General features: G+C 40.4%; 1 protein-coding gene across 2 annotated transcripts in view; it reads left to right on the top strand.

Annotated features, from left to right (window-relative positions):
• The window catches only part of LOC108893926 (replication protein A 70 kDa DNA-binding subunit), a 35,652-nt gene that overhangs the window by 13,649 nt on the left and 9,734 nt on the right, over positions 1-12,269 (top strand). For both annotated transcript variants that reach the window (XM_018692401.2, XM_018692402.2), the window contains exons 11-13: positions 3,434-3,570; positions 4,204-4,352; positions 6,000-6,129. In XM_018692401.2, the coding sequence (XP_018547917.1) occupies positions 3,434-3,570; positions 4,204-4,352; positions 6,000-6,129 (416 nt within the window). The remainder of the gene's footprint in view (positions 1-3,433; positions 3,571-4,203; positions 4,353-5,999; positions 6,130-12,269) is intronic.

Below are 12,269 nucleotides of genomic sequence, written 5' to 3' on the forward strand. Positions count from 1 at the left end.
AAGATCCTGAGGCAACATGTCAGGGTGAGAGAAGTTTCTAACAACTGCTGAACTGTAGAGGTTTGTATGCCAGTATATGCCAATAAAATCATAAAGTCTAAAATATGCTCTCAGTAAAATGACAAGTTATGATGACAATAGTATGGTGAACACAATGTTAATTTTGAATTCCTCGCCTCTCCCTTTCCAACCGTGTAGGAGAACCTACAGGATGTTGGCCTTCAGTTAACGTAAAAATGCAAAAGACCCACTCTAGAGCCTGTGTTTGAGTTGTTCCTGCTGGGCTACTGTAGAAACATGGCAGTGCAACATGACAGGCTCTGTGGAAGGGAATTCACTCTCTACATTAAGAAGGGGTCATTCTAAGCTGACAAAACCACAATGACTCATAATTTCAGGTGATCATACACTAATGAAAACATAAATCCATTTCTGTCAAGAGATCTCCCTAAGTCCTCCACACTGGTCCTTTGAATCACTTATACATGTTACTTCAGAACAAATCTGTTTGTATGACTGGTTCTTGCATGAGGTCTGTTGAGTAACCATAAAGTAAGCTGGTTTTGTTAGGCTAGGATACAATAGTTGTTGCCATATTTGAACATGTGGGTTATCAGCTAGATCATCTCTCTAACTGCTCAGTCAACCTAGGGAATTAAAGGCCATAGATATAAAAGGTAAAAAAAAAAAAAGAGCTAGTAGACAGGCACATGCCAGTCAGTTGCGAACCAGAAGTCATGGAAGAATTCATTTTGACAGGGTCAGAGGGAAGGTTAATTCAGGCATACAGGAAAGAGGAGAGATAAAAAAAGAGGATAATGCTCATTCCACTGTTTTTATGAAGGTTAGTTGCAGTGCCTGCCCTCTGTGCCTGACAGCAATGTCTTATCTCTGTGACAGGTAAATTGGGATGGTCCAACTTTAGATTAGGGTTGAAATTAGTGTTTCTACAGTGTGCTGTTAGCAGTCTGCTCAATATTATTAGTGAAATGATGCACAGGTATGACAGTGATGTTTCTGTAGTTGTGGCAAAGAGGATGTAATTTTAGAAACTGATTTTAGTCTGTATGCTGAAAGGTGAGGATATAACATTGTAATATTATATGTCTTTTTGTATGTGTACTTTTTTTGTCATATTTGCTTTGCTAGTTTCAGTTTGATACCAGAGTTTTGGTACCAATATAAAACAATGTATTTTAGATTTTAGACTTTTGAGAAATCCAAACATTTTTCTGCAGAAAACCTCTTGTTTTGTTTAACAACATGACATCTAAACACAAGAAGCCACACAAGAAATTAAACTTGAATAAGATTAAGTTACCTATATATACACACATATACACACACATACACACACACACATACACCAATTTTCTACTTGACAGTTTTTGATACTTGGTGTTCAAACACATTTCAGTCTGTACCCAAAAGGTGCCAGGTTCTCAAAGCAAGAAGAGCATGTGCTATTTAAGAGCTAAAAGGAGAGTAAGTGGCACCGCTACCGTGGATTTTTTAAAACCAATTTCGCACAAAATCTCGTTTGCATGAAAACATCACTTCACTGACTTCTGTCGGTGGAAAGGTTCACATCTATTGCATTTCTCACCACACCCATCGGCACGTCCCTGTGGTCTCTTGTACTTGTGCTCACACATCCAGATGTGATTTTGCACTATACAGTAGTTTAGTGCTCTACTGCAAAGTGTCAGCAAAACATTGAGCAACTGCTGGATTGCAGCACAAGCAGTACTATTAATTCTTTCTAGTATTGGACATGCCATATTAAAGAACAGCTTTATGGTTGTAAAGAAAAGTAAACAACATACTGTAAGCTACTGAATGGAAGATTAACGTGGGTTTACATTTAGAGCAGTAATATTGCATGATTACATTAGTGTAAGCTATGAGCAATACAAGCCAGCACAACACCACACTGCACAGTTTAGGGACACGCTGAGCTGTTTACCTGGAGGAGTTTGTTTGCGTTAGGCGCAGAGGGGCAGCGTTACATGTCCTGTGCGTCATCTGTTGTCTCTCCATTCACTCTCTCTCCACTCCCTCTCTCTGCTCTCCTTTGTTAAATAGGGGATTATAACATGGTAATGAGAACTGTCAGCCTGTTCCTGTGTTGATAATGGAGTTCAGAGGTGGATGACATCGTCTCAATCATAATGGAATTAAGGGGAGCTCAGAGAGCACAGACAGAGAGCAAGGGAGGAAAGGGAGGTGGGGGGTGGGGAGGTTTCGCAGTGGTAACAGACGGGAGGATGAAGTTCAGAGAATGACTGGTTTGAAAAGTCTATTTTACAATTCTGCTCAGTCATTTTATGTAATGCTTTGGCACTAGTCCTGACAGCATGAGATGCTCGATAAAAAATTAACCACAATATCACAATTGTTATCACTGGTAAGCCATTTAAAAGTGCCCTGTGGAGTTTTTGAAGGAAGGAAGAAGACAACAATCTTGAAAACATTCATAGATACAATGCACAATTGAAAATATTCAAAAAATCCCCTTTACAACATTGTCAAGTCTTAAGAATGCTTACAGCACGTTTTAGTGACTAACACTGGATGTAAACATAACTTTGTGTGTTTGCAAAAAACTCCACAGGTACCTTTTAGTTTTTAATCACGTAAAAATGACAAACCTCTGCTGCTTTTCCCTCATTCCTCATGAATGAAAATGGGTTGTGAGACTTTTTTGTGAGGGGAAAAATGCACTCTTAAGCCATCGGTGTTCATCATGATGGCCATTTGTCAGTGTTTGGCAAAGGTTCAATTTAGTGAATTATTAATTATACTCACAGTATATATAACCCAGTGTCATAGCATTGAGATGCACTAATCTTGTCTTTTTTTCATGCTGTGTCTTGAGTGAATGTGTATTTGTTTCCTTTGTTTTCAGTAACCTTGTGAAAAGCATATTTATTGCACTATAAGTGCTTTGTAAATTAATTAGCCTTGTTCTGATTTAGTTTTTAATATTAGTCATGATAGTTTCCGGCTCTCCACCTTCTTAGAGCTCAGCAGTGAGTGCTCCTCAGTGCAGTAATCCTGAATGAAGTGTTTAGGCCTTGAGCATGACAGAAAACATGAATGAGGAATGAGTGTGTTTGTTGTGATTTGGAATGTGGGCCTGGGTGTTAGCCAGCCTGTTATGACATTTATGTCAGTCTGCTGTGACTTGGCAGTATCATAGGGATGTCAAACTCTCTGCTGAGTTGGATCTTTACTGCTTATGATGTGGTAACACCACATTATGTAGAGAGGAGGGCATTTTACACTTTATACCATGTAGAGACAATACAAAAGGTTCTGTTCACATAACACACTATTACTTCCTTTTCCTTATGTCTTTATGGGCATATTTGTCTATCTGTATTCATGAGCTGTCTATAGATAGAGATAAAGTGATTCTCTCTGCCTGCAGATGTTATTGGAGTGTGTAAGAGTGCGGAAGATGTATCCCGTATCACCACTAAGTCCAGCAGAGAAGTCTCCAAGAGGGCCCTCAACCTAATAGACACAACCGGCAAAGTGGTGACAGTTACACTGTGGGGAGAAGAGGTAATAACTATAATCCTTCTCCCTCTTCCTCTCCCTTTCCCCCCACTCTCCCCCCCTCTCCCCATCTCCCTCTCTCCCCTTGCTCTTCCTCTGTATCCAGGGATGGATTTGCAGTTTAACATTAAAACATGTTGAGCAGACTGTAATTAATCGTGTGTTTATGAAGGTGTCCATGTGTGCATGTGTGTGCATCCACGTCAGTGCACAAAACACAAATGTCTGTGTTCTCTTGCGTACAGAGCAGTTTGATTGAGTTTTCTGGGCTGTAAAATTTGGATTGGTCAAATCATTCCTCTGACCTTCAGGAGTGTTTTGGACCAGAGTCCCTGATTTGAGACGGAAGGCTAAATAACTCTCGAATGTGCATGAAATGGCACTATTCTTCTCTAAGCTCATTCAATCTGCAAGAGCTAATCCCTCCTCTTTGCCAAAATCCAAAAATGACTTTCAAATTAACTTGTAGGTTGTCCAATTATTAAAGCAAACTACACCACATATTACTTTCCAGTCTCTCTGAGCTGCAGACACAGACTGAACATATGAGAGACAATCACACAACTGCTATTTCTGTCTCTTGTTTTCTATCTTTCTCTCCTCTATTACTGTCTTTGACACAGTTTTTTCTCTCCCCAGGCAGAGAAGTTCGACGGCTCTGGGCAGCCTGTGGTTGCCGTCAAAGGAGCTCGCTTGTCTGATTTTGGGGGCAGATCGCTCTCTGCTTTGTTCAGCTCAACAGTCATGGTCAACCCAGACATACCGGAGGCCTTTAGATTGAGGGCTTGGTGAGTCACACTGGTGTGCAGTGCTCACACAAACACATTCAAAACTCTCATAGAATTGTCTATACAATCCATGGACACTTATCACAAGCACACACAGACAATTCACTCTACAGAGAGATTTTATCCTCTTGGTGCTTTAATACTTATATATATATCCATATGAAATAACCTAAATGCATGGATGCAAAGCCCTGATGGTCACGTGCCAAGAGACTGGTGGCATGTGCCTCCTTAGTCCCAGCGGGACTGGATGTAGACAGGATTGGATGGGGGGAAAAACACAAAAGCAGAACATGGATATTTCTGGATTCTAGCTCTGAACTGCCACTGTATGTGCACAGAAAGATGGGCGCACGGCATGCCGCATCAACCTGGATCCCAGTTCCTGTGGAGGGATTTTGAATTATGACTCATTCGCTCATTAAGACTATTCCCAAGTCTGGCCACCGCTGACATATAAATGTGCGCTTTTCCTTTTTATTCTGTGTGTGTACATGTGCATATGATTGCCTGCGTGTTACACTGAAAGCTATTATTAGACATGAAATTGCATCAAACTGCATGCTCACAGCTTCAGTGTGAATAAAGGGGCATGTTTGCTTGTACCTGTGAGCACTGTTCTGTATGCTCTTTCAGTGGTTAATTTCTTATAAATTTAGCTAATTGCTCCATGTGTGTCTCCTTGTACATGTGTTTTGTGTGTGCGCATGCCTGTGCGAGTGTGTGTTAGAGAGAGAGGAGGGGCAGGCTCCGTTGCTCCAGCTTTAATCTTGCTCTTATTAGTCTCTGGTCAATACACCATCTCATCCTGACATTCAAAGGGCTAAATAACAAAAAAACTGGGAGCCTCCTTCCTTTCATTCCTCCTTCCATTCTCCTCTAATCCCTGTCTTTTCCCACTGATCTCTGCAGCTGTTTGGTCTTCTCTTCAGTTTACATGCTGACAGCAGTGAACGAATGACAATGAATGTTATTCGCCAAGCAGACAGAGTCGTTTCCACTCCTTTTCAACACGTAGGTCTGCACTTTACAGAGACAAAGAAGTGTCTGTCTGACTTGAGTTCCTGAGGCGAGGTGGTGCTTTGTGGGATTGTTTTGACCAGGCTTGCTTGCATAATTGAAGGAAACTGATGAATCTGGATGATGCCTTGATTAGATTGTTCTGCTCGGCTAGAATACAGAGCAGGAGTCACACTGATGCGTTAAGATTTTAAAAGAGATATTAAAAAGGTAGATGAATAGATGGAGTGGGTAGAGATGGGCAAGTTTTGTTCCTCTTTTTAACCACGGTGAAGAAACAGAAGGTGTATATGGCCAGAAATATGTAAACATAAAAAGCTGATTGATGTGTAAATGCATTTGTCCGCGATCAATAGCCATATGTCAGATAAAAGGTAAAGGAGATAAAAGAGATGTTACGATACAGATACAGTGGCTATAGATCAGTTCAGTCAGGGATGAAGGGGTAAATTAAGTCATGGCTGAAGATAATAGCAAATACAGCGTAATGTGTGTCTGTCTTTCTTTTCTTCTTTCTCTGTCTCCCTACTCCCTAAATAATGAATGTTGCTGTATTTCACTTGTAAGAATGTGTGTGTGTTTGTGCGTACATTTATTTGTGCATGTGCTCTGTGTTTTAATGTCCAGGTATGACCGGACAGGCTATGCGCTCCACAGCCAATCCCTGACAGACACAAGGTCAGCAGGCAGCGGAGCAAGAATGAACTGGAAAACACTGAGCGATGTTAAGACTGAACATATGGGACACGGAGAGAAGGTGCAGTGCACTCATGCTTACATATATACACATATATACTGTACATAAACATACACATACATACAATATGTACACTGATATAGCAGGGAATTTTCAGTATTTCAGGGGAGTATTACAAGCGCTTATATTCAAAAGAGACTCTTCACAGGGTTGACTCAAATGGAAATTAATGGACCCTTTTAAAGAAAAATGTAACATAAGATAGATTATGGTGCTGTCTTTGCAATTATTCTCCAAGTTAATCAAAGTGTGTCACCTTCAGATGTCCAGCTGTCCAAAAACCAAAGGTGTTCATGTTACAATGATACTAAACAAAGAAAAGCAGCAAGTCCTTACAACTGAGAAGCTGGAACGAGGGAGTGTCTGTAATTTTTAGTTGCAGATTAATTTTATGTTAATCAACTAATCAGTCTAGCTCTACAATAAAACTATGGCTAAATCTGTCCATAAGTTAGATTTAATTTTTATTCATGGAGCTGGAGCTCATACTTTATTAATACACTATGAATGGACTATTACTTAGTCTTCAAAAAAGTATTACTCGAAGACCAAGTAAGTGGTGGAAATTGCGAGTAATGAAGATATAAATGAAAGTTTTATAGCTTCATTTCATTGAATATGTTGCGTATATAGTATTTCTGTTTCAGATAGATTCATTTAGGCACTTGCATGATTCAGTCCTCAGTAAAGGGACAGAATGTAATGAATCATTATAAGAAGCACAAGCAATTATGGCACTAATCATTTTTGCTTGTTTATATTGGGCTGTGTAACTTAAGGTTTAATTTTTGAGTTTTAGATTATTTCATGCTCGCATCTGAGTCACAGAAAAGTGGATATACAGGAGATCAAATAAAATAAAGCCACGTGTATAACAGTAAAAACCAAATCTTGTTATTTGTGTGGCAGTTTTAGTTGGATTTCTGAACTGGTTCTTTATGAAAACTTTGGGTGGAAGCGGACTGATGTGTGAGTCAGTAAGTCCTCCTCTCACTGAAGCAGCTGGCTACTGTTTGAGGAGGAATGAAAGGAACCCCTACAGATGGCGTTACATCAAGATAGCTACAGTACAACAGAGTTTGATAGCACAAAATTGTTGTTAGACAAGCATGGTAAACACCAGGTTTTGGTGTCAGTCCCTTAGATAGGGTTAGAGCTTCACTGTTTTGCACTTAGGTTTCAAAGTTGCAGTGGGACAAATCCATCATTTTGATGGTCTTTGACGTCAATAGTGTGTTTCCTTGACTTCTTTCACGTACTTGCTCTCAATACCCTATTGCTATGACTTATATTTTATCTAGATACACATATGCTGTAAACCACAACTGAATTAAGCTCAGTCACCTGTTAACAGGCCAGAGACATTATGTTTTTTGGGTTATTGGTCTGTCTGTGCGATAAATAAGGAACATCTTGAGGGAATTTTGTTGCATCTGGCACAAACGTCCACTTAGACTCAAGGATGAACTGATTAGAAATTGGTAGTTAAAGGTCAAGGTCACTGTGACCTCACAAAACACATTTTTGGCCAGAAAGTTATGACAGAATGTCACACAAATGACTAATAGGATAAACTGATGAAGTGATGACATTTTATATCCAAAAGGTCAAAGGTCAGCCTCACTTTGACATTGAAATGTTCTGCAGAAATACTTTCCTGGCCACTATTCAACGCCATAACTCAGGAACAAGGGGCAGGGGGCATTCTGACCATATTTCCTGCAACTTGACTGGTTGGTGGAGGCATACAACCGCAAGGCAGTAATTCTAGATTTTGTTTGTTCTTTTGTTTGTTTGTTTGTTTGTGTTTTCAGCCATATAGAGATGAGACAGAAGGCCTCTTATTTAAACTATCAAAGCTAATTTTCTGTGAACAGACATGGATTTAGTGATTTTTATAAAATTGCTTCTCAGTTGCATTCGAATGTAGGCATTTAGACAAACACAAACCCACACCCATTTATTGTAAATAGAGCAGCTCTAGGCTGTGCCTTGCTATGACTTCATAGATTAGAGTCATGGTTCTCTTCTTTTATCTGTGGGAGGGAGGTTGTGGTGTTCACATGTTAGCAGTACTGACTGTACTGCCATATGCCTTTGGAGGAGCATGTGAGAACTCTCAAGTTGCACTGTGTGCCATTTCAAGAAGTGTCATTGCACAGAATTATCATACTTTCAACTAAAAGTATTGGTGCATGTAAGTGGTATATGCCTCTCATGAACTTTATATCTAATTAATTAGGTTTATCTTTGACTAGTCTCCCCCAATCCTCACGTTTAATTAGAAGCCACTTACGGGTTGCTCCAACATCAATGTCATTTCTAATAAAAAAATTCTAATTATGTGTTGGAGGTGGAGGAAGCCTATAGGGCATAACATTACCAGGAGGGAAGTAGCACAGTCTGAGAACGTGGGAGAGTAAGAGGGGGTAGAAAAGCCAGGCAGAGCCACTTAAACTTCTTGTCACTTACAAAGCTGTGATGAAAGATGGAGGGAAACAAGGCCACTGGAAGAAAAAGGAGGGAAAAAAGGAGGGGAAGAGTGTGGCGGCAAAGAGAATGTTTAGAATAGAAAGTGTTAAGAAAAGAAATGGTTAACTGTGGGGAAAGGAGTTGAAAGGTGAGAATGTGTAAATAATTCAAGCTCAGATTTTTTTTTCTCTTTCTGTTTTTCCCCTTCCCTTATTCTCTTTGTCTTCTCCTCTTTTCTTTCTCTCTCTCTGCCTTGTCTACCCCCAACTGTTTCTGTAATTGAACGGCTTTAAGGAGGTTGTCTATCACATACTCAGAGGCTGCAGCTTTGGTCATAATAATGAAATCCAAATCATTAGCTTATAGTTTGAAGGAATCTAATTTGACATTCTACCTGTATGCCTCCGTGGTTGTGTGAGACTCTGTGTGTGTGTGTGTGTGTGTGTGTGTGTGTGTATGTGTGTGTGTGTGTGTGTGTGGAAGTGTACGAGCCATTTCTAATTAATGTAGCTGTGTCTGTCTGTGTGTGTTTGGGTTTTGGGACAAGCATTAAAGTTGGCATGTGCAGCCACGTCAATTATGTGAAGTAGATTTTCACTTGGTTGCCCTTCCACATACAAATTTTAATTGCATTTAGGTGCCAGAAGGTGACACAGGGATTTGCTGTGATAAGAATGAAAACTATTTTCAGAATGCTGGGTGTGTGTGTATGTTTATGTGTGCATGTGTATGAATCTTTAGGTAAGTCCGTGCACATATTTTTGTGCTTGTGTGTCTGTGAGCGTTTTTGTGTATCTGTTTTGGTGCGCAGTGTTAGTCACGCTGCTCTCCTAGGTTCTCCACAGTGTGCTTAAGGTTAAGACTTTGCCCCAAGGCTTCTGTGTACACACTGGAATACAGAGGGAGAGGAAAAAAACACAGACGGGGAAGGGGAGAGATGATAGCAAATGCATGGGGATTTATTTAGAGTGGCCTTGTTGTGATTGAAGTGCTATGGTCCAGATCCTTCTGACCTCCATCCTCACATTCTCGGTAGCACCTGCCAGCATCATGAGCCCTCGACAAGCCCCCAAAGAAAGGATCCTGTTCTTTTCTTCCTGCCATGTCCACCCCCCTACCACCTTCCCCACCCATCGCCTTCCCACCTCTCCAGCCTTGCAGCGATCTAATCTGCCCAAGTCTGCAAAATGTGATGAGGCAGGAACGCAGGCGGAAACATGGGAGTGCAGTATTGAAGAGGAGAGGGCTCTTGCTAACGGGAGAAATCCTCCTAATTAATAAAACCCTCTTACTAAGTGTTTTGGAGGGGTTCTTGCTGTGTGGCATGGGCACTGGGTAGATGGATGGGTGGACAGATTATGAGGCTGTGAGTCAGTGTTAGCTAGTGGGAAGAAAGTGTCAGAGAGCTCTAAGTCTGACTGACAGTATCTGTAGAGGTCGTGGGGACATAGGACAGCATCAGCCATCTCACAAGGGATGCAGAGAACACACTGGCCTTTTCACATTCAATGCTCTTACCGAACACTTTACAGAAAGTGTGGGCTGTATAACGAAGGAACAGCAATGCTCAGTCACTGTGTGTGAATTTGGCCAGTATCCTGGAGAGAGTCTTTGATAGACTCATTTAGGCCAACATTAGTAATGAGTCTGGCCCAGCTCTAGCTTGTAGTTGTTGTTTAGAATGCATTTTAAAGCATTTCATTTTAAATTCTGGCTGTAATTCCAACATCTTGTTTAAGGCTTGCTCTCCTGGTAGAAGAAATACCCTCAGGTGAAGCTGGGAAAAAGGATTCTTCAGTGGTTTCTTACATGTGTATGTATATCGTGTTTGTCGGTTTGTGCTTGCACTTGTGCATCTGTTTATATGCAACTGTGTCTATGTGCGTGCAGGCGTGTACACGTATGTGCCTCTTCCCAATGAGACACAGTTCATCTGCTGTGTGCATTCTTTATATTTATATTTATGGAAATCGAATGCTGTGCTTCTCTGCAGGATGGGAGAATAGCCTTTTTACCCCAGAATTGGCATTTCTTCCCTTTTTAGCTGTTGATTTTACCAGTGTGAGTTCTGCCGCCTAAGGTGCTAATATCTGTTTAAATTACCGCAACATCGCTGCATTTTAATTTTATTCTGTTTGACTGTGTACACTTTAATTTAAATTCATAACTGAAAGAAGTTGAGCTCATTGTATCTGTATTGCAAATGTGTAAGTGTGGGTCTTTGCATATAACCTTGTATGTTAGTTGTGTGTGCGTGTCTGTCAGTGTGGTTTGTATGCGTACATTAACACAATTTATGTATTCGAGAGGGAGAGAGAGATTCGTCTCATCTTGCATCTATTATGCATAGAATCCTCAAACTCCCTCTGCTCTCTTTTTAAACCGTTCCAAGATTGTTTGGAAGTCAAATAGAGATGTGTAAACAGCGTGCATCTACCAGCTGGACTGACTTGTTGGCAACATTTTTACTTATGATGCCAAGTTTGATCTGAGTTTATTTCTATTTTATTTAATGCTTCTCTTTTCACCCTAAGCAGCATATTCATTTTCTTGAAACAGTTGAAGGGTGTCCTGCCTGCACCAAAAAGAGCACTTTTGCTCTTCCTTGTCTCTCACATGTTTTTTTTCTCACTTCAGTTTGATGGCCCTCATGACTTTTGGTGTGAGCTGCTAAGTTATGATTTAAAAATACCAATAATGATAATACAAGAGAATGTTAAAAGACTCATAACTCATAACATTTAGATGAGAACAAAGAAATCACCCAAGAACCACTCAGAGGTTTGATGAGTGGATGATTCTTTCAAATGTTGCTGTGTTTGACTTGAAGGTTGTTTAATGGGACTAATACCACAGCGCTGTCATGAATCACTCCTGCACACTTCCTGTACTGATGGTAGCATTATCTTGTTCACAGTACCATTCACCTGAAGCTTCATGATGGTCATGAATTATTGAACATGGTCTGTACAGTTGGTACCATGCATGCCATACACCACTTCATGTGGTTGACAACACACACTGCTGACCATTGTAGTTGGGATACATCAGACCCAGACCATGTTTAGTCAAGTTACCAAAACTACTTTTACTGATGTTTTTTAGCCTTCTTGAAACACATTTTAGTTTACTGTGGGCAGGAGAGCTGCCCTTTCAGATAATCTGCAGTTGTACCCCAGCAGGAAAAAGTTTTGTAGCATTTTGTGCTCAGAAATTGGTCATCATACCCTACGGCTGTGTTGTGATTTTAACTCTTGTACTGTGGACTAGTGATTACTCATTGTGTTCTTATGGCCTGAGCCACCTGGCGTCTTGTTCATCAACCAAGATGCAGCCTCCTACATAACAAACGCTTTGATGAGGTATCTTTTTCTGGCCTATTCATCGTACACCTTTTAAGCTCGCAGCTTTTGAAAAGTGTAGTGATAGTATTTGCTATGCTCAGACTTCTTCTCCTGGCACACAAAAACATGCCACCTGTTTATTTCATCGTAATGACATGTTTATCATTCGAGCTCAAAACGAAACAAAGATCCAGGATCCACTGAATCTTTACTTATTTTTAATAGGAAGACTAGAAAATGTTGCCAGGTCGCTTCAGTGAAAAATGTCACCGGTAAATTGGTTCTGTCTTCATGAGTATTACAATTTACTAAATAACTAAGAAT

The sequence above is a fragment of the Lates calcarifer genome, linkage group LG20, assembly GCF_001640805.2.
Source record: "Lates calcarifer isolate ASB-BC8 linkage group LG20, TLL_Latcal_v3, whole genome shotgun sequence".
In the NCBI taxonomy this organism is placed as follows: domain Eukaryota; kingdom Metazoa; phylum Chordata; class Actinopteri; family Centropomidae; genus Lates; species Lates calcarifer.